The 23,834-nt window shown below is 37.2% G+C and overlaps 1 protein-coding gene across 1 annotated transcript in view; it reads right to left on the bottom strand.

Annotated features, from left to right (window-relative positions):
• DPP10 (dipeptidyl peptidase like 10) overlaps nucleotides 1–23,834 on the bottom strand; it is a 243,021-nt gene that overhangs the window by 52,672 nt on the left and 166,515 nt on the right. The window contains exons 6-7 of the mRNA XM_041473421.1: nucleotides 8,176–8,228; nucleotides 7,995–8,076 (exon numbers count right to left, since the gene is read on the bottom strand). Coding sequence (XP_041329355.1) covers nucleotides 7,995–8,076; nucleotides 8,176–8,228 — 135 coding nt within the window. The remainder of the gene's footprint in view (nucleotides 1–7,994; nucleotides 8,077–8,175; nucleotides 8,229–23,834) is intronic.

Here is a 23,834-nt window from a genome sequence, read left to right as displayed (position 1 = left end):
GCCTTGGAGCTGCCAGTGGAGATACATTCCCCACAACTACACATCCACAAGCAGTTCTTTGCACTTCACTGCCTGGTCCAGGCTGAGTCAACATGAAAGCCTAAAGTCACTTTAACACCGTGCAGCCAAAGTTTAATTAACTCTGATCTTTCAGCACAGAGTGGGAAAGTCATAACCCCACTGCAGGGAAATAGAAACATGCAAGAACATTTATGGGCTGATGATGATGGAATTTTATGTCTCTTTTTCAAGAGGGACTTGGCTAAAATAGAGAGAAATAACCAGGAGAACTGAACATACCCTGAAAGTTGTTCAGCCTTGCAGAGGAGGACAGTCACTATCACTTCCACTGACAGAAACCTGTCTATATATCTGATGGCTATTACGTGCTGAATGAGAAAATAGACTTTAACATAGAGCAAACAGAACCTGTAAATGGAAGAGGTGGAGGAACCCTGCCACAGAGCAAGAGTTCAGTGGAGTTTGTGTCAAGTTGGTTCTGCCACTTCAACCTGTTCCTAACAGAACTCTGTAGCCACTGGTGCCATCACAGAAACTCCAAAGTCTTCTGCCAAACACTTTACAAAAGGCAAGTAAAAGTCCTGTTTACAATTGATTAGAACAACCTCTGGCATAGAACCTGAACCAGAATGGTGTTAGAAATCTTCAAAAGTCTTCTGTTTTGACATTTTGATGCCTTCCTCTTTGGAATCTTCCTTTTCCTAGGTGTTAAGGAACATAAAATATAGCGGCTTTCTTAGGTTTTTTTTACTCTTTTTTTCCTATTTGCCAGATAAAACTGTTGTTTACATTACATTACCAAAAGATGGATATGACAAATGTTCCATCCCATTCCGGGGTGCATCATTTTTTAAATCACTAAATATGAAGTGACTACATGGCTATATGGTCCAGGGAAACAGGTAAGCATGCAGTGGTTTTGGGCAGGATTTTGGAGTTATATAGAAATACAGTCCATAATAAAATTCAGTTTAGCTAAGGATTCCATCAGATTTCAACCTCTGCTTCACAGTTTTTATAGGTGGCTATTTCCAAAGAATTTTAGACTTCTGAAATATAATTTCCATATTTCTGCATTACAGAAAGGAACGCATTTTTCACACAAGAAGCACAGCAGCCCTATTTTATGACCCATTGGACTTGCAGTTAATATTAGCCAACAGAAGGAAGTGTGAATATTCAGATATGCTTTGTTAGACATGGACATGTTGAACAACATGATGAGAGGTGCATATTGCTGTTTTCATTGCTCCCTGCAGGCTGCTGCATGGAAAAGTACTTAGGACTGCTCCTATCACACATGTGTGTCTATACTTGTTTCTGTGTTTCTGTGAAAAATAATTTGAGTTTTAGCACAGTGATAAATCAAATTTCCAATATATTTGCTTCTGGACAAAAAAAATGCATTACTTGTGTACAGGGCTTCCATACGGACTCAAATATTAGCTGAATGCTAGATCAGTGATAACAGAATAAGAACCAGCAAGAGGAAACATCTTTTATCTCCTCTCTTGATTTATTCACTATAAAGCTTCTGGGCCTTTTACTGTTTCACATGACAAACAGTGGTAGAGGAATAATGCCCCTATAAAACATATGATTTTCTCATTATTTCTTCACCTCTTTCAGACACAGCCAAGTGGCTATTCCCACAAAGGGCCAGCAATATCTAACCCTTAATACTCAGCATTTTAAACTGCCTTTGATACTAGAACATGTTTGTTGTATTTCACCAAGCAAATTGATGAAGAAAGTTCTTTGCTCAACTTAGCCTTGCCCCATTTATAATGTTCCATTTATAATGTTGTAGTGGTCTCCAGAGCCCACAAAACTTTTATTGAATATATCCAGCCTTTGTAAGCAAAACTGTATTTTTTCCTGTTTTGCCAAACTGCCTGTGTTTTCTGGCTGCATTCTTCATTCCCCTTTTCTGAGATGGGAACAAAAGCTTTCAGTTGGAGTATAACTTTTGGAACTAGAGACCATGCATTAAATGCTCCTCCAATCCCTATTTAAGTGGAGTACGCAGCCAGAAATTCATAATGGAAATTCACAGTTCAGTAGAATACCTTCAGAGCAACTCATACTATTTTTTTTCTTTGAAGAACAGTTTGAACCAAATAATTTAAATTAAAAGACAAAGACCATTTAGATTTTACAATGGTAGTTTGACAAATCCAAGAGAAAAATCCAATGTGTAGTAGAAAGTAGGAAGAAAGTTAAACTAAGTCCTTTAGGTAACTCCAGTTCTGTGGACTCAGCTGGGTGGACTCAATGCTCAACCACAATTCCCTCCCTTCAAAGAAACATCCTCAGCAGGACAAAGGACCTCCAAATGTGCTCTGAACTACAGAAGTTTGGTAACTGAACCCGTCATGCATTTTAAATGAGGTATCATACCTGAGGTTAATGTCACATTGAAGTGTTCTTGTTTATTTCTAGTTTTCAGAATAAATTCAAGCAGACATTTTCCTCTCAGTTTCACTGCCATTTGCCTCATTAGCATAGTCATTAAAAGGAAAGATGAAATAAAGCCTTGACATTTCCATATGTAATTTTAAGTTACTCATCTAAAATACAGTAAGTCAAAAGAGCAGAAGACTTTGCAGATAAACAAAAAAAGCAGAAGAAATATATTTATTTAGGATTTACTTCATTAGCATTAATTAAGCTTTTACTTCATTTGCATATGCAAGTGTTCTTGCCAGGAGGGGGTGCCAAGTACCCACAGCACTAATTATGCAAAAAAGAAAACACATGGCAAATATTTTACAGAAAGATAAATTACCATGTTTTATAGCAGTTGTACATTACCTTGATAGACCAAACAGTAAATGGAGCTTTCAGCAAGTAATGGCTGTTAAAGCATGTGTTGAGCAAGGTAACTGCCCAAGAACAATCCTGCTAATTCCTCATTTACTAAAATTAGTCCACTGCTTATATGAATACACAGAAAATAATACAACATCAAAGAACTTTGCTGCTGCACTATTTGTCTTATCTAAAAAAGTCTTTGAAAGCCATTGGGAAAAAAAGGCTAAAATATTGATAAAAGGCAATTGTAAGGTAATATATGTTAATGAATTCTGAGAGATATTTGCATTTTTGTGGGGCAATAGGTATTGATGGGGGTGTGAAGGGAAACTGAAACCCCAACATGACAACAGGATAAAGAGAAGATGACTCATCACAGAGCAAAAGGGCAGAGTTCTTGAAATGGTACATTTATTAACAGCAATTAAAGCAGATTTTGCTGTGGTTTATTTCTGGCTTTTAGGTAGTTTCAATACAAGCTGAAGACCTCTTTCACTGGATCTTTTTCATTCTTTATGTAAAAGCTGCAACTTCTAGATCTATTATTTGCGAGTAATGGCGTTTTTTGGTTGGTTTTTTGGAAGATGAGGACAACCTATAGATTCCTAATATTTAAATTGCTTTCTAAAAATTAATGAGAACATCTTGAATCCACAATTCAGCTACAGCCAGCAAATTGATCTTAGTGTACACAGCCTAATAGGTAATTGGACTCAGTGATGACCTAAATTAAAACAAAGCATTGTAAAAGCTCTCTTCAGTCCTACCATTTGATAGTGTTGTATTTTGTTGGTAGCATCAATTTTTGTCAAAGCTTCTAAAAAATATTTTTCTTTAGTATTCTGGATAGTTTTACTATTTTCTTCATTTCTGTGTGGTTAAAATATGTATTAATTTATGCATAGACATTCATCTGTAAGTGGACAGATCATTATTTATACTGATCCATCCAAATATGTAACTCAAACTCCCCTCAGAATCACTTAATATATCAAAAGAAAAAGGAATTTACTGCAATAAATAACACAAAACTCTATAATAAATACAAAGGCAAAGTGAATTGCATGTATGTATGTTCATAGAATAAAGTGAAACAAGGTATTTTATACAACATAAACAACATGTACCACCACCAAGGCAGAAAAAAATCTATGTATCATTTTTAAGGAAAAGCTACGTCAAACTTGAACAACTTCTAACCATGCTTCACTGGGAGCTAGTGGAAGTAGCCCACCCAATAACTGGTCAGAAGAACTATTAGTATGACAAGGAGCACTGCAGAAGAACACAAGAGTGTTAACAGATGCTTAAATACAGCACTGCAAATGCTGGAGACATCGCCAGCCTGAACTTTGATATCCAGGCTCCTACTGCAGTACATCCCCACAGACAGATCCTGAGCTGTTTATCCTGTGTCAGACACAAGCCACGTCCAGCACAAACACATGAAAACCTTTGCTACAAACTACTGGAGAAGATAAGGCTCAAGAAGGGAAAACTCTGGATAAAAACCAGGGTATTTCAACAACAGAGGCCCTTTAAAAACCCCAAAGCATTCTTCTTCTCAGTAAAGTCTTCCCACAAGTACGGGATAGCTCTTTCTCAGACACAAGCAGTGAGGTCTCTAATCAATAAACTGGAGGCAGAAAAATGTTGATGAAAGAAATTAGATCTCTAGTTGAATTTGTCTTTCCTGGAATTACTTGATGCTGCAGTGATGGATTCTATGGAGGCAAGATAAAGAGATAATCAGCTAATGACTTGCACAACTTCAATCAAACATGAGTAATGTTTGGCAAATAGATGAACAGCTCCTTAACATGCTATGACACAGAAATGGTATTTTAGATCTGGCACAGTTCTAACACAGTTAAAAGGCAGCATTCTAAGAGTGTGACCTTGAAAAAAGTTCCCATTTTAAGAACTATGTGACCTTAAGATACATTAATTCATTAGATAAAAGTTTCTTCTCCCCAGTGGCAAACATTTTCAATTTCACCACCAAAATGTCATGAGTCAAGCAGCAGATGTTTCCCTGAGCTTTCCTCTTAATCACTACAAAACCTTCTACTCTAGGTAAATAGCAAGGAACCGAAATAACTTGCAGCCACTGTGGTAGCTGGAAAACAATGGTATTGTGGCTCAGTCACCTGGCCTCTGACAGAAAACTCTGTTCTTCACTAGCCACATGGGGCATGCTCTGGGGTCCATTAGACAGCCCCAGAAACTATCCCTAACAGTAAACTTAGACTGATGCACCCTTTCCACAAGGATGTAAAATACTGCATACACTTGATTTCTCTGCAGCCATATTCCATCTGTGCAATAAGCACTTTGTGGCTTCAAACATATTTTCCTTCCTGTTTTGTTTTTTTTTTTTCCCTTCAAATCCTTACATTATCTGTTTGAACACCTTGCCAATTCCTCCTCATTGGAATATTTAAGATAACCATGTAGGCTGCACTGTTACTTAGATCTGCAGAACTGTGGACAGGAAACATCTTATTTTACACTATAGCCTATTGAAAATAGTTGATCCAAGTCCATGTGTTATCCCCCTATAATTTGGATTTAATCCAGTACATTCCAAATAGTTATAGTGTAAAGTTGGGATCTCTGCTCAGTCAGACATACCTGTGCCTTGTGTTTCACATTTTGGGCTAATTTTGCTGACCAGTTCTGGCTGCAATATTGCTGCTCATTTCTGCACCACAGATGAAGGGGGACATTCCTCCTCACTTTATAGAGCTACACACACTCTCTGTGACGGCACACAGCACATGTCATGGGTACTTCTACATCAAATTTTTGTATATAAAATTAATCTCTTCCCCAGCTGTTCTCCACTTGTTCTTCAGTTGCAAAGAATGGCTCTTGGAGATCATTACCCAGTTAATACACTATGATTATTTTATTTAGAGTAAGTATTTCATTGCTTGTTTTACTCATGAATTACCACTATTTCCACAGGAAAGACAAGTTTTGTTCAGGAAGGTAAACCACTCATAGTGCGTTTGGCAGCATGGGTCTATGAGACTGCAGCTTTGCTTGCACCCAGGTACAAACATTGATAGCTACTGATGGATTTTCATCATTGGATCTCTCCCTTTACACCTCCCTTGTGCCCTGTTTCACTGCTGTTCGCCTCCTGTACTATTTTACTAAAACCCACTAATTCAGTGTTTGTTCCAATGACAAATTTTATAACAGAAATATTTGGGCAATGTGTCCTCAGCCACACATCTTTCCTCTGCCTAACCTGTTCTGCTGGACTGAACTCTCAGTCCTGCTTCTGCTTGAGGCAGATGTTCCTTTGGACAGCAGCAACAACCATTACTCACAACAGTCTTTATTCATTCATGCTCCTTCTACATTTTTGGCTTGATGCTGAAGTGGGAGGGCAATGCAGAAAGGCACTTGTGTCACTTTGGAAACCTCCTTCTGCCACATGAACAGCTTCAAGAGGACATCCTTCTAATTGGCATTCCTAAAGTCACCTTCAGCGGACTGTTCCTGCAGGTGTACATCCCTATGGCAACACTCGGTGCCATTCAGAGTGCACAGAAGATTTTGTGTTCAAAGTTATTATTTCCTAATTCTGCAGACCATATGGCACCATAAAACCCACAGTAGAGCAGATATTTTTAAAGCATGACATTAACTTTACTAGGGACATTAGCAAAGATGAGTAATGTTATCCTCGCTCAAGTATGAATTATGCCAATGTTTTCAGATTTGGATGATTAAGGTTGTACCTAAAATGATCACCTATTTTTTTGCAGTTCTGCGATGTAATAGGAGTCCACCTGTGCCTGTATCTGAAAGGCTCCATACATATTTTCAGAATGACATTTTAAGCAAAACACATAAAGATAGCATTATTCTGATTTATTTTTCTGAGGTTTATGATTGGTAAATCTGACCCTGTTCTTATGAAACATCTCACAAAAAGATATTTCCTCAGAAATCACTGCATTTCATTTTAGTTCTACTTTAGATTACTGATCCTCTGATCAGTACAGACAAATGTACAGATCCTCTGTCCAGTACAGAGGAATCTTACAAACTGCAATTTAATTAAAATATTTCTTAAATCTGTTCAATTTCGCAAAAGCTTCTCCTTTCTACTACAACCTACGTGGTTTGCCACATTCCATAATGCTGCCTGGTAAATAACCTATGTATTTATTACCACTAATCCTGTTGCCATGCTCTCATTATTAATAAATTAATGTGGTTAATTATTAAAACATACCAAGCATGTTCCAATTACTTTTTCTCACCTGCCTCCACTTCCTTAATGGAAAACATCCTAACCAGAAACACTTTTTACTTTCTAACCATCTTGATGAATGATATAAAGCAACAGGGTATATTCTCTAGACATCCAGCTTACAGCTTCTCTGCATGAGCAAGCTGGATGTGCAAGGAGGCCCTGGGATCATTCCTGGGGGCATTAATGAGCTTATTAGAACACTGTAACAAGGATTATCTGAATTTTGTATGCAGAACTGAAGATTTAATCAGTCTCTTGCCTTCAACTACCAATACAGGTCAGCTTAAAATCATTGCTGTTCTATAACCACAATTTTTTTCTTCTTATATTGACATTGGTTATGGTGACCATGGATGATTAATGTTCATTAAAAATGGTAACACTTCTGCAAAAAAAAATTATACATGAAACATGGCATCTCGTTTAATTATTATGAATTCAATGCAGCACAGCTGACCTCGGCAGTAATTTTCATACTGAAATGAAAACATCACTTTTCATGAGTCCATCACATCACATTTGGATGCTAATTTTGCCCACAGTTTTCATTGATATTGCACTTAAAAGAAAACTGCTTTTCACCTTTAACGTTCCTTCCCACACAGCAGTAGCCACAAAGATGGTTATCCTGAAAATCACCTGAGTGCATATTTAGATGAAGGTGTGATTCTTTCAACAACTGTACCATTTGCTTATTGGGGGTCAGCCTGGAAAAACGTATTTTTAATAAACAATAAACAAACAAACAGAGCTCTCCTAAAAGCAGTAATAGGAACACACTAGCATTGTGCACAAATACGTAACACAACTTATTTTAAGGCTTTCAGTTTTGTTTTTACCTCAGTCTGTCTGGAGTCCATACATTTTTAAAGACTGTGCTTACCAGTTGCTGTCCATGAACACCCCAGGCTGCATACTGTAAAACTGAATCCTCTACTTCTGGAGGGTTTAACTCCCAAACTTCCCTTGAAAAAAGGGAAACATTTTTACTTGAAGACACTGGCATCACCTCATGCATAGAGCCACTGACAATGACACAGTATGGAAAAAACAATGTGACCTACCTCGTGTGTATGTTATAAATCACATATGAAGCTGTATAAGAATAATGAAAAACCTGTTAAAAAAAAAAAAAAGAATTACAAGACAAAATACAGGATTAAATGCATGCTACCATGAGAGCAGTCACAGTTTTTCGACCCCTGTAAACACTGACACCTTTATTACTGAAAGAAGGTTTTATTGAATTATTACCAATAGATCTGAACCAGGTTTTGAAAGCTGTAAGAAGGACACACATATTCACCTGATAATTTAACCAGCCACTGTAACGCTGCAACTGCACAGAAAATGTCCCAATTGGAAAAATCTGCATTTCTGTTAAATAAAAAAATAACAATAAAAACAACCTCCTCTCCCACCCAAAAAAAAAAAAAAAAAAAAAAAAAAAAAAAAAAAAAACCCCAAAAAAAAAAAAACAACAAAAAAACCCCAAAATAAAACAAAACCACAAAACAAACCCCACTGAGAATATACATTAGGAAAAAACTTTTTTTTTCTTCATCAAGCTGTGCAAAAATGATTGCACAGGCATCACAGCATTTCTATTTGAAATGCAAACCAATACAGGCTCATATGGAATTTTTCTGACCACCTGCTAAGAACAGCCTGAAGGACCACCCAGGCATGGCTCACAGAACAGAAAAACTCTGTACGTAGTGGGGCTCTGTTTGCTGTGGCTTTCATGAAATAAGTTTTGGTCTGATTTTGGGAGATTTCCCTTGCTTTTCAGGAAAAGTCTGTTGAAGGTTTTTTTGATATTTTGAGTAAAAGAAAGAACTATGAGAACTAACTTTTTCATTCAACAGAAAGTTACCAGTGACTTCTGGATTCAAACCTGTAGAATTCTCTGAGCAGAACAGAAGAGCACTTATAGTGTGTAATGTGATGGACCACCAAAGGGTTCAAATCAAAGCAAACTATTACACATGCTCTCTAGTCAAACATTAGTCTATATACACATAGTGAATAACAGATATTTTGCTCTCTTCCAGGACTGAGTGAATGGTTTTCACCTAGCTCATTTTTTGCCTCTGTCTTGTATCATGAAAGTAACATAATTCCATAGTATTAGTTTTAATATTATTTGAAATTGCTTCATGGTCTTGGAATATGAAATATATTTGCCACTAATTATTACTGAACTAAGCAAAAATCTTTCTAATGGAAACTTCTGTCAGAAAAAAAATGTTAGATTACATCCACTAGATTTACTACAGCTTCATGTCTACAGTTACAGCATCTCTGCTTGGCACATGGAGGATTTCTTTCTGGACAGGCTAATCCCAGTTAGATGGGACAGCTACGGATGTAAAGCCAAGACCTTGACATGGTAACATGTGTTGGGAGCTCTTCAGGTTAAACTTTCTGCTCTGGGAACCTTTCAGTGTCTCCTTCAAAGAGAACAGGCACAGAGGGATCCTATGTGGACAGAGCCACTGGAATTTGTCACTGTGGCACACGAAGGGTTTCAGAGGTTGCTATTTTGCCTGGAGGCCATTCAATAACAGAGCCATCTGAAACATCCTTCCACTGACTCCCTTCTCTTTATTAGTTCCCTGCCAACACATGCCAAGAATTTAGCATGCCCTAAATCTTTGCTGGCTGATGCAGCAAGAATCCCACAAAGGTCTCTAAGATTAGTAACTCTACAACAGCTGAATATCCCTTGTACAAAATATCCCTTTGAGACAAAAATAATTTCCATTTTCCATGTCTATTGTGTTTAATGTCAGAACTGTTGCTTCAGTAAGAATCATACATATATTAAGAAGTATGCCCCAAACATTTTTATATGCTATATTACAGCTTAAGAGAAACTCTTTTGTCATGCAAGCCTCTTCTGAGGAATGTGACTGAAAGAGAGACAAATGGTTAAATCATGGTGGTTTCTCACAGGGTGTGTACAGCCAGAGATTACCCAAAGGGGCACTTGCCAGCAGCCAGTTACAAAGAAGAGAAATGGGTCTCTTGCCCTTGTGGGAAAAGGGAAAATTGTATCAAACATAATGTGTGGAGGGTTGATAAATATTTTGAATAGGAATATTTTAAAAGTAAATTATTGGGCAGAATATATTTCAACAAGAAATGCTAAACTAATAAGTCATTCTGACAGCTTAAACAGAAAATATACTGTAACAACAAGAACAACACTTCATATATCATGTGGAAACTCTGCTCCTACCTTGTGGAACGTTTCTGTCTGAACATTTATGCAGAAACATTAATATCTGTTGAAAAAAGTTAAAAGAGCTCCACTTCTAGTGGAGACCACAGTGAGGTCACTTTCAGACAGGATGCTGACATTTTTTCTTGATTTACTCATATTAGTTTTAGTTCTTAACAGGAGCACCATGTATAAATTACAAGTACCAAGCTTCCTAATTCACCCTGCTTGCAAAGAGCCACACACTGAAACACAATCACTGTCGGAATGAAATCAACAAAAAGGATGCAGAAAATATTTCTTTTCCTAGTCTGGCTCTCATATAAAGTGCTTAGGAAGCGCTTGTATTTTTGTCAAAGGCTCAGCCTGTTTGGCTTCCTCTGGCACGGAGCTGTGCCATGGCAGGGACACAGCCCTTCCCTAACACCACCACACGACACCTGGCACCACAGGCAGGAGTAGCAGCAGCTCTCTACCAGGATCAACCCTCCCACACAGCCACCAGTCGTGTCCTCTGTGGAACAGGCTTGGGGAATTATGCCCTACAATTCCTGGATTGTAGGATGTGCAAAGCAAAAAAAAATACCAGCCTGGTAATTTAACCCAATAACCAAACAAAAGCTCAGGCAGCACTGACCCCTCTCCCAGTGTATTTACAGTGAAGGCTCCCTCCTGACTGCAAGTCAAACCCAAAGTGCAGCCATTCATATTCCAAAAGGTTTTCAGACATTTCTTACATTTCACACCTTCTGGGGTCCTATCAAAAGACTGAATGAAGAATAATATTTAAACATGGACATTGAATTTCTCCAACTGACCAAAATAAGAGATGTAAAACTGAGGAAAAGGATTCAGTTTAGTGAAAAATACTCATCTTCTACATACAGAGAAAATCAGTTAATGATTATGGACACACAAAACATCTCTAAGAAGAAAAGCAATGTAGGAGAGAAAAGCCTTTTAAAATATTTAATGCATTACAGCAATTTCTGCACTGTCATGTCAGCTGAGGAAAACAAAGAGGAAAATGGCCTGGTATAATTTAATAAAATAATTATACATATTAAGGTTGGGCACTGTAAGGAGCCTTCACTTCAGATGTGGCATGTATGATTGCTAGGCTTTAGGTCTTTCTGGCAAGTAAATAACTTGCATGCTTCTTTTATGATAAGCTGGAAAATGTTCCCTGCAATGTTAAGAACTGTGAAAATGGATTTTTAGATCAGACAGACAGTATACCTCCCCCTCAGTACAATTTATTTAATTTTTCTTTTGCCAGAGAATGCAGTCGGTAACAACCATTGCATATTAAATATTTCTTCTGCATTCATTCTTTTATCAGTTTGGAAAGTGATGACAAGCTTTCATCTGGTGCTGCTCAACATTGAAAAAGTTAGCTGCATTTGTGTATGAAAAAAAATGAAATTACAGAACTCCATTACAAAGGACCTAAAAGAAAAAGGTGCCAAAAGTATTTCAAGACAAATTGCTCCAGTCAAAATGTATTGAAATAACAATCTATTACTCAGCTAACCGCCAACAATAAAAAACACACTTATCAATCATGATCTGAACTTTTAGATGACACATTTAGATGAAGGTGTGATTCTTTCAACAATTGAGTTCTGGAGTTTTATGTGTCCTTTATTCTCTACCTTCCAAGGAATTATTTTTTCTTTCTGCAGTTCTAAAAGTGAAATAATTCCATGGAACTCAGTGCATAGCCCAACAAGATGCAAGAAAACTGCCTTATACACTCTGCCAAACACACTCCACTAATTCTGCAAAATGTTCCAGAAAAGATCCAGTTCACTGTCCCTGGGTAATTTGGAAAACATTTCTCAGCAGAATACTGTTTTGTATAAAAAGCTGCCAAGAAAACATCAGTGGCAGTATTTTTATGGTGTGATGAGAGCTCTCAGCTCCAGGGAAATGGAAGAGAGCTGATGACATTAGAACCTCGCTGCTCTATAATCCCAAAATGCTTGGGCATGCCAAACACCTTGATGCATCCTTTATCCATTTCCTGTATTATAAACCAATTACAATCGTTCATGTGTTATTTATTTAGAGCAAAAATGATGCCTTCTTGCTGGCACAGCTTTTTGCAAGGTAGTGGAGTGACTGTCTTGTGTTTTTGTTTTCACCCAAACAGGCACCTGCAAACTGAGTTCCTCAGTGCAGCTCTCAGTGCTGCTACACTCTGTAAATTCCCCTCTCAGGTTCCAGTAAGGCATCTCACAGGGCATTAAAGCACTCAGTCTGTGCAAGAACTATAAAAGCTGAGAGGATATTAATTACATTGAAAATTTCAGCACCTGCAGTAATACTTTCAGTTATTCCAAAGCTTAACAGCCAAATGGTGTCCATGTCTTGCACACAGCATGGATATCCATCTACTTGTATTGAACACAGCAAATAGAACATACTATTTAAAAGCTATGCCCTTCCCATTAGTGAAAAAAAAAAAGCAGCAGAGACTCATTAAATAGCTGAAATTGCAGTGTTTGCCATCATTCCCATCCCACTTATCTCCAAACACATACCCTGATTTGTAAAAAAAGACAGTTTCTCAGATAAGGTTCAAAACCATGCAGATCTTTCTGATTCACCAGTGAGATATCAGATCTTTTATGGGTTAATTTACACTTCTGATCCCATAAAAAAATAAAATATAGTATTTTATGAGACTACTAATCTGAATGAAAAATTACTATATTCTTGTTCTATGAGATAAAGAATTTAATCAGCTTTGGACACAAAATAATCAACCTTAGCTGGGTAAAGTTTAAACTTTTGCAATATATGGATGCCTCCCCAACAGTTTTACTCATAAAAAAAGGAAGATCAAAAAACTGTTTTTATTGCTTCACAGGCACAAGTTAATTATTAGGAAGTTCAAAGCTATGAGAGAACCTGACCTGGAAAAGGTTTTCTGTGCCTGAAACCTTTTCTATTTTTTCCAGCTACATCAGTTGGCCTAATAAAAGATATTACCTCTTCCCACAAATCTTGTCTCATTTATCCCTTCAGGCCATCACATCTGTAACAACAAAGTTAGGGAGAAACAAATATTCCTGAGCCCAGCTGAAAAAAAAAAAATTACTACCTCAAAGTAAAAGTGATCCTTCAAAATTAACAACCGGCATTACAGTGCATATCACAAAATGCATGTGATCCCAGAAATCAGGGGACAGGACACAGTGAAGCAGGGAAGTAAACAGGAATGCAACTTGCCAAGGACACTCACTTCTCCAGTCACCCGTGGCCCTTCTCACTTCTGAAGATCTTTCATCATACTTTAGTAAAATGGTCTGGCACATTTCCAAACTGCCTCAGTAGGTGCCAGCCACAGGAGCTACTGGCTGTCATGCACAGTGTAAAAAACAGCATCACGACTAGGATTCTGCCTTTATCCTCTTTTCTACAGTTGAATTAAGCATTTGAAGAATTACAGAAAAATCTGCTTGTGCTGAAAACTGAACCAAAAAGCCTTTGCTGTGGTAAAGTGATTAGAAGGCCAAGCAAAATATAACCCATCATTCATCTGCCATTCATGCAACAAAGTACCCACACACAATGACAAACAGAATCTCATTCAAGAACCCAAGTCTTTAAGAAACCTCCACTAAAGGCTCAAAAATACAATTTAGAAAAACAAATGTAAACATACATTGATTCCTATTTTGCCTTTAGGACAAAAGTACCTTAGAAGAAAAATGGAATATCCAGAACATGCTATGGGCCACAAATATTGAGCAAGGACCAGATGCAGAGTGGAGAGACTATCGGGGGATATAATGAGGCACAGGATGGTTATGGAGATCTTTTGAAGGGATTACTGATATAAATACAGTGTGCTTGTGGCCAGGAAAAATACCTGTATTATATATTTTCAGTAAGTTAACATATATCCAAGTTCATCCCCCATACAAAAAAACACAACCTATACAAAATATAGTAAATTATACAAATTCTATGTCTATTATTTATATATATTATGCAAATAATTATTGAAATTATTTTTCCTGTAGTTAGCGCTATTTTACTATCAATTTTGTTCAGAGAACACTGGTGTAATTCAGATTTCCAGCAATGAAAGTGAGAAAAGGCTTTCTCAGCAGGTCTTTATTGTCATGTGCAAGCTCCTTAGTCTGGTACGCATTTGGAGAACACCAGATTGTTTTGTGGCTGAGCTTCCTCCATTGTGGAAAGACTGCTGAAAGCAAATGAGTTACAGTAGGAGGGAGCACCCTCTGCTTGATGCCACCAGGATTCCAAGCAGCAGCTTCTTGCTCTCCAAAAAAACAGATTAACATTCACACAACCAGCTCCTATTCCTCATCTCCTTTTCATGAGCTTTAAGACACGTGACCTTGCTGGGACTGCAGTGCAAAGAGAATGGAATCAGTATCTAATGTGCTGATCACAAAACAATAAAGAAGATATATTCCTTTCTTATCTTTGTATTGCAAGATGTTCAGCACCCTGTTAGTAAAACCTGTGAGGGATTTAAAAAGATTAAATTAGGAGCAGCATGACTCCTGCCAAAGGCAAAGCACAGCTGCTGGATGAAACTTCCATCCATTTTGCAATTTATGTGCTAAATAAATTAATAATGTTAATGGCATCAATAACATTATGGTGAAACCCAAATTTCTCTAAAATTCTGTTATCATTCACCTCAAATGTTCCCCCCTTGCCTCTCCAGTCTGACTCCATATGTTCTCCAGCATAGGAACTGCTGCTAAATGGGATTGAACATGGCACAGCCGTGGTTGGGTTTGATGTAATTGCTTCCTTGGGTGAGTAAGAGGTGAAGAGACAGCTCTGCAGCATGGAATTCTGAGCCACAGAGGGACATGAAACCACTGGATAACACCTGTGCTGTTAGAGAAGAGTTTGAAAAACCACACTCCATACCAATCAGTGATGGCCTCTGCACATTCATGAAAATAGTATTGATTAAAGACTGGAATTCTGCTGATTTCATGCCATGGCAACAAACACAGTGAGAGCTCAGACTATGCATTGACACCAAAGCTCAGCTCACTTTGGGATGCACACCAGAAATGCTCCACACCACGCACCAGTGAAGTGGCACCTTTTGCTTTTGGAGCTCTAGTATTTAACTGGTATTTTCCTGGTGGTTGATTCAGTCAGCTAAACCACATGAGTTAATGACTGATTTCATATTGATTATATCCAGGATAGAGAGAGCAGCAGGGACTTCTCATTTTAAATAGTATGGCACACATGTTCTTCAACTGGCTCAGAGTGAACTCTTAGCAACAATCAACTGAAGTGTCTGTAATACTGAGATGATGAACTGCTACCCATCTGTAAATCCTATTATTTCTACCCAATTCTAGAAGCAAAAAAAAAAAAAAAAAAATAGAGGTAATTTTTTGCCATTATTGATGTCTAAATCTCTATATAGTCTTGCACAATTTTGGCCCTTTTGGTGAAATATCTGGTTTCTGAAAACTCTGTATATAATTGCAGAGTCAATTTAAGATAGAGCTTGATGCATTTGAGCACTGAAGTTATATGACAAGGTTATAACTTTGAAAAGGATCATATTTATTTGTTTCAATCAGCATTGATTATTTCCCATGATTGATAAGAACCACTGCATATCATTGGTAGTAATTTATAGTTAACATTAATACTTTGGGGTATGAAATATTGCCAGCCATAACAACTATATGCTGCCAAACCAAAATAAATATAAAGGCAAGACATTCTGAGACACGTAATTTATCTGTAAGAAAAAAGGCTGTCAAGGAAGCCTAAACAAAAATGCACCTCTAGAAAATCTGTTGGAGCCTCAACTGTTCACACAGAATTTTTCAGTAAGATTAATTATCTCAAGAAAAAGACATCCACTGCAGAATGTAAATTAAATCACAATCAATTAAGCTCAGTTCATATAACCAAGAGTAATGTGATACAAACCACAGTTCAGAATAAATGCAAAAACTTCTTTTTCTTCTCCTACATCAACAGCTGATAAACCATCATTTGGATATGCAACTCAATCAGTTTTGAATATATAATAACTTCAGACGAGTGAATTATTCAGGAAAGAATGTTCTGCATTGCCACTTCTCAAAGCCTCACACATCACTGTCATTTGAAATTCTATTAGTTACACTACCACGTAAAATATGTTTCTTGAGTCTTGTATGAGATGACTTATGACAAAAATTCATATGGGTTTCTTTCTGGCTTATTCACCTGCAGCATTAAAAACAGAAATGACTGCACTGAAATCATTGTTACATGACAGTGGAACTGGTAAATCTCAAGCCTCAAGCACAATACGTGGGTTTTTTTTTTGGTTTTTTTTTGGTTTTTTTTTTTATTCATACACAGGGTATGTGCACATCCTTTTCAACCTTATGCTCACACTCATCTTCAGTGTGATCAAAATTTGGACTTTATAAGTATGTGGGGATTTACAGAAATTTCTCTTTTCCTGAACTGATTTGCTGACAGCTTTAGAGTGTGCATATGTACTTTGATCTGGACAAGCCTAAGAGGAAACAAAAGATATAAATTCTGACAGCACAACCAGAACTTAATCTCCATAGAAATATGACACTGGTGAGGGTGCTTGCATCTGATCAATGCAGCTGAGAATCCAAACCTGTCTTAGAAAAATATGCATTTAAGTACTTTAATATGCCTGACACTTTAGACAGTCTGATCTCTTTACAAGGTCCTATGGATTACTCATATCCCACACAAAAGGCATCATCTACAGGGAATTTGGATTGAGTGTCTCCAATTTTAACAATACTGAAAACTGTTAACTGAAAACAAAATATGTTTTAAAACACTGATTCTTAAAGGCAAAGCTTCATCAAGTGTTTTCAGAGTGTTCTGAGAGGGTTTAATTGCTCTTTGAGATACTGTGTAAGAAAGAATCAGGTCAAGACCTGGTTTTATTTTCAGTTTTTCCATGGTGAGTCACATATTGCATTTATTCAAAAAGATTGCTAAAGAGAAAATTTCCAGATGCAGAAAAAAACACCACCTTGGTTTGAGGAGACACACTTCTTCATGTTGTGATATTTACAAAAATATGCATAAACTGATTCATGTGAAATATGATGCAAAAAAAAAAAAAAGTTTAAAAATGGAGAAAATATTTTCTAAATTAGCATTCCATGTAAATTAGATGTCCAGGTTCTGAGCACAAAACTAAACAGAACAAAAGGTGCCCTGAAATGATGAGGATACAAAAGGAAATCAAAGCATGTGATGAGTCAATTTTGAAGTAAAGACTATAGTCTCAATATCGCTTTTTCTTCTGCAGACAATCTGAGTCACTCAGGCAGCAGTTAGGAAGCAGATACTGGATACTCATCTGCTGTTTGCTTACAAATTGCAGGAGGAGATGAAAAGACCCTGTGGAGCTGGAGAAAGGAGAAGCAATGAGATAAATGGCCTGTGGGTCTGAAGAAATGGAAAGGGAAAATGGAAAAGAAAACTGGGCTGAGGGAAGCAGATGGCTAAAGCATTTAAGTACTTTAATATGCCTGACACTTTAGACAGTCTGATCTCTTTACAAGGTCCTATGGATTACTCATATCCCACACAAAAGGCATCATCTACAGGGAATTTGGATTGAGTGTCTCCAATTTTAACAATACTGAAAACTGTTAACTGAAAACAAAATATGTTTTAAAACACTGATTCTTAAAGGCAAAGCTTCATCAAGTGTTTTCAGAGTGTTCTGAGAGGGTTTAATTGCTCTTTGAGATACTGTGTAAGAAAGAATCAGGTCAAGACCTGGTTTTATTTTCAGTTTTTCCATGGTGAGTCATATATTGCATTTATTCAAAAAGATTGCTAAAGAGAAAATTTCCAGATGCAGAAAAAAACACCACCTTGGTTTGAAGAGACACACTTCTTCATGTTGTGATATTTACAAAAATATGCATAAACTGATTCATGTGAAATATGATGAAAAAAAAAAAGTTTAAAAATTGAGAAAATATTTTCTAAATTACCATTCCATGTAAATTAGATGTCCAGGTTCTGAGCACAAAACTAAACAGAACAAAAGGTGCCCTGAAATGATGAGGATACAAAAGGAAATCAAAGCATGTGATGAGTCAATTTTGAAGTAAAGACTATAGTCTCAATATCGCTTTTTCTTCTGCAGACAATCTGAGTCACTCAGGCAGCAGTTAGGAAGCAGATACTGGATACTCATCTGCTGTTTGCTTACAAATTGCAGGAGGAGATGAAAAGACCCTGTGGAGCTGGAGAAAGGAGAAGCAATGAGATAAATGGCCTGTGGGTCTGAAGAAATGGAAAGGGAAAATGGAAAAGAAAACTGGGCTGAGGGAAGCAGATGGCTAAACCAGCAAGCATGCAAGATGAAAGAAGGAAGACAAAAAGACAGGGCTAAAAATATCAGGATGGGAAAAAAGAGACATAATAAAAAGAAAGAACAAATCCAGAACAAAACAGACCTGAGACCCTTAAAGGGCTGGAAATGAAGAGGCTCAGATGAAAGGAGAACAGGCAGCAGGGAGGGAAGGCAGCAAGCAGACCTGCAGTGTGCGGGCATGGTGGCTGCAACACAGGCTCAGGGAACTGAGGAGTGCATCCAGGCAGAGCACACTGGCACCTAGAGCCTTTCTCTTCTGCAGGATCGAAGACATGAATGAAAAACTGTATTCAAAGCAGCCTGACAGTTCAGTATCTGTACTACCTGCCTTTCACTGCCTTGACTACCATCATCAGGAATTGCTTAGCGTGGATATGACACGTGGAACAGCAGGAAGGCAGTGGGTGTTTCTGGGGTTAAGTCATCCTCTCTCCTAATCTCTCACTGTGACATCAAGACACCTTCAATGGTAGCTCTGGGTGTTGGCGAGTCCAGGGAATCTTTGTACACTACTAGCAATAAATTCCTTATTTAGCCTTTTATAGAGTTTTCATGATAAAATGACTGCTTGTTTCTCTTTCAGTATTTATCTGCCTGTAGGTTGAGCTGTGAACAGCTTTCACAACTACTTTTGAAATCCATGTGTTTAAAGTGTTCTTGTACTGCAACCAAACCTTTATGATTCCAAGCAACCAACATGGCGAGGACTCCATCCCTCCAAGACGTTCTCTAGAAACCCTATTTAAGCTCTTCAAATAATCTGAACACCAATTTAGATTTCTCCCCTTCTTACATCAGTTCTACACTCCAGTGTGAACTCCAGCATATTCATGTTTTAAAGACAGCATGAAAAGAAAATCTTTTCCATAGGAGTAAGTTCAGCAAGTATCACTACAGCTAAATCTGGTCTTTAAACTTCCTTTTTGGCCATGCCCTATTCATCTCCCACATCTCCATGATTTCTTTGGTGCTGCTGGCCCTGCTAGCAAGCTTACACTGTTCCCCTTCTGTTCCACTACCCTGTTACAAAACTGAGCAAAATATCACCTCCAGGTGCAGTTCCCAACAATGGAGCTCACAGCCAGTTATCCTCTCCAGCACTTCCCATTAGCAAGCCATGATGCTGCTTGCAGCCAACTAGGTCTGTCTTCACTAATTTTCTCTTATTGTGCCATATTTCTGTACTGGTCTCTGTTGTGGCCATTTTATGATATTACAGTCCCTTTGATGGTGGTATCATGAAGTAGATTCCTGTAGCAAGTAAAAGACCTCTTCATGATGAAGTGATTAAAAGGTCATGATAAGAGAGCTATTCATTTAGTACAAGGGAGTATTTCATGGTGATCTCAAAGAAGCTGTAACAAAGTGATGAATACCTCACACCAAACTCATCTCTCCAGGAAACATCTAATCTGGTGGTATATTTGCAGATAATAAATAGAATTATAAAGGCTAAATTTGTGCAGGTGGTTGACTGCCTTCACTGGAACATTAATTTATTGCCTAAGACCCCACGCTAAACCTTTCATGCTCAAATACCCAAAAAGATTTGTCCTTACTTAAAAAGAACACAAAAATTGGATAACAAAGGGGCACATCTTAATATTTCTCTAAAAAGTGGACTCAACCATTTGATCTGTTAGGTCTGTCACACTATCTGTGCTCCTCATAGCCTGAGATGGAAGCTTGGTTTAAAGAGTGATGTGCAACAAAGACCGCTTAAAACATTTCTCTGGGACAGTTACATAAAGGTCTAGTCTTTTCCACCTACTTCAAGGTATTTCAACTCTGTGTCTGTATTTTAAAAGACCTTTCTTTCATTCTATCTGTGCCAAAGTAACTGCTAACTCTCATTTACAGAAATCCACTTATCCAACACTCCTTTCAGCACTGTTGAGAAATGCCAACGCCAGCAGATTTATCTGCTTTCCCAACTGTCCTGTTGGCCTAGTCAGAGGCAGTCAGACAACTTTTTTTTTGAGATCAAGGAGCCAGGAATGGGGCCAATGCGAGAAAGATGGGATGGTTTCCTTGTGCATAATGCAGGTGGGAGATACCCCTGCCATGCAGTGCATGAGAAAAGCACTGTGAGACAGGATGGTTAAAATATCTGAAAAACTGTTTTTATCTTTGGACATTTGCCCTGGGATAAAGTTTTCCACCACTGGATTAACGAATTACTTCTTAGAAGTCAAACAGAGCCAACAATCCCCATTGATATCCACTTTCATGGTGGATTCAATTATGCTGTACAGTGGTGTTTCAAGTGAATGAAAACTCTGCTGTAGCATTATTGAAGCAATGACCTGGGTCATGCTGACCATTTCCCTTCAGGCTAAGTAATTTTATGTTAATAGAAAGGCACAGGCTTTCCATGAAGGTACTTGTTTAATGAGAAGCAGCAATTCCAGATTCCAGAGATGGAGGAGATACCTTGGTACTTCACTGCCTTATTTCTCTTTCGTACGGGGAAGTGACTCATAAAGTGGAGGTGGTTGGGAGGGTTCTTTCCATGTAACTTTTTTTATAATCTCTGTTCATCTTTCTAATTTGTAGAATGCTCTTACAAGACATTTGTTCTATTATAAAAATAATTAACTACTACTTTTGTTCTTGATGTTGAATATTTCCCAGAGAACTATTTTGTGCTCTGATTGTACATAACAGCTTGTCATAGAACATTCAACCACTTGTTGAATTGCATCAGATATTAGTTCTTATTTAAGAATGGCAAACCCATTCCAGCTTCACTACCTCAAGTTGAGGACTCAGCTGGATTTGTTCTTTTAACACCACTGTGGGAGCTACAAGTCAATTTTCAAAACCTCCTGACAGAGCACTTGTACATTTTCTCAGCTTCTATAGTGATCCAAAAAAATCTGTGAGAAAGCTAGTGATTTCACAGAAATAGAAAAAAAAACAACCTGTTAGATAAAAACCCCAGATCTTTCTATGATTCATTACACAGAACATTCATTTTGCAATGTTTTCTCTGGTCAGTGGGCTTAATTTCCAATATATTTATAATTTTACCTATTGAGTTGAACATGAGTGTGAATGTGATCTTCAGAAGGACATTTTTCTTTTGAGAAAGTCTGCTTCAGGGAATAAATTTTTTTAAAAAGCTCTGCCTATGAACTTTGTGAGAGGAAAATATTCTTGACAGAAGGAATCATCTATTAGGAAAATCTAGGTATTGATAAAAACAGATTACTGCCCATCATGTTGACCATTCCCACCTTTGATATGGTTGTATCTGAAAAGAGGTGGCTACAAAAATACATCTATGATGAAAATCTTTTTATTGATCTCTGTAAACTTTGTTTAGTTCATTAATGTGTGATTTGTATCCAGAAACAACTAAGTTGTCACTTTAAATATACAGTCATTAATTTGACATATATGCTCACAGTATCTCATATATATATACAAATACAGTTATTTTAGTTATTCAGATTATTCTAGTTATTCAGATTATTCTAGGCTGTAGCTTTCCTGCAGGAACAACAATAACACCAAGGTTGTCTTGTGGCCATATTTGACATAATTTTAGTGCTTTCTCTGCAAAAATTTCTATTCTGAGGAAGAGAATCCTAAACTTTCTAAAGATGGATGCATTTCGGTGTCAGATGAAGTCAATGAGATACTGGTAAGTCACTGAGATGCACAGCTTCAGCATGATTCTAAAAAAACACATCTGGTACTGCATCTTTAGGCACTCAAATACCTCCATAAGTGTGACACATAAAACCACAGAAATTGTTACCACTCCTCTTTCCATGTGCACTAAAGCCATTCTAATCAAAACAATGAAATTCAAGAGATTTTACATCAAATATATGATATAAAGTGTTTATATTCTTCTCACATTCTCAAGTGGAGCAAATTCCATAATATAACGTTTATTTGATATTTAATTCATCTTCTTTGTAATTCAATGTGCAGAATTAAATGATTAAACCTAAAATGATTATGTACATAATGAGTATAAACAGATCAATTCTTTTTTTTAATTTAAGTAAGTGGGAGTTATAAAACTGTTTAAGCTCCTTTAATATGAGGAACTACCGAGTCAAATTCACATTTATGTCCTTCTAAAAATAATATTGACTTGAATGAAATTGAGTTGCTTAGATTTTTAACTAAGCAGTGTCTATTTGATTACAAGCCATTGGTCAGATTCTCAGTTGCTGTAATGATTTCTAATCTCTGTTCACAACTGCACTATGTCCATTTTGAACATATCTTTGTCTTTTGTGGGTGTTTTTATTGTTTGGGGTTTTTTTTATTTGTTTTGTTTGTTTTGGTTTTTTTTGTTTTTAAATATGGTTTATTTGTCATAAGAGGTGCAAGAGGTCATTTTCAAGAGGGAGAACAGCCCTTTTATCTGTATACTAACCATCAAGTTCCCTGAAAGCTCCTCTTCCCTTACAGAAAACACCAATTTAGCAAATTCTTTACAGGATTTCCTTTACTAATAATGGTGCTGTATTTTGAATGACTTTTACTCAACACCCTTTAAGTAAATTGTATTTGTGAGAACTATAAATTCAATAAGGATGCTGAGATTAAAATATATATATATATATATATATATACATACAGAATCATGTATATTGATCCAGGATTCTTTCAAGGATAAGAACCCTGTGTTGAATTATGCCAGCAGCAAAGCTTTGTAGATGTTGAGGAGGGACAGGATTCACAGCAAATCCACCCTCTCAGAGGGTGCAAGTGTTGTCTACATTTGGTTATGTGCCCAAGGCTGAGTAGTGTAACTGGTCCAACTCTTCCTCAAGATCCGGATCTTTCCTGATTCCATTCAGTAACAAAAAATTTTGTGGTGCTCAGTGGTACAGAGCACAGATATCCTCACAAAGGGCCATTTCAGGCATCTACTTCACATACATAGTCTGCAGGTTTCCATTAAACAAATAAATGTTTGATAAGGGTCTGTGGAGTGACCTTACCTATGCACCATTCCCATTACAGCTAATATTAAATGAACACAGACATGTATGGATTACAGGCAAATGCTTTGGGAATGACACTAAATGTGACCCTAACAGTCAGTACTTGTTAAAAAGCTG

The sequence above is a fragment of the Pyrgilauda ruficollis genome, unplaced genomic scaffold (assembly GCF_017590135.1).
Source record: "Pyrgilauda ruficollis isolate IOZ18807 unplaced genomic scaffold, ASM1759013v1 scaffold3, whole genome shotgun sequence".
NCBI classification, from domain to species: domain Eukaryota; kingdom Metazoa; phylum Chordata; class Aves; order Passeriformes; family Passeridae; genus Pyrgilauda; species Pyrgilauda ruficollis.
The sequence above is the reverse complement of the archived record's forward strand: the minus strand, read 5'-3'. Positions and strand labels throughout refer to the sequence as shown.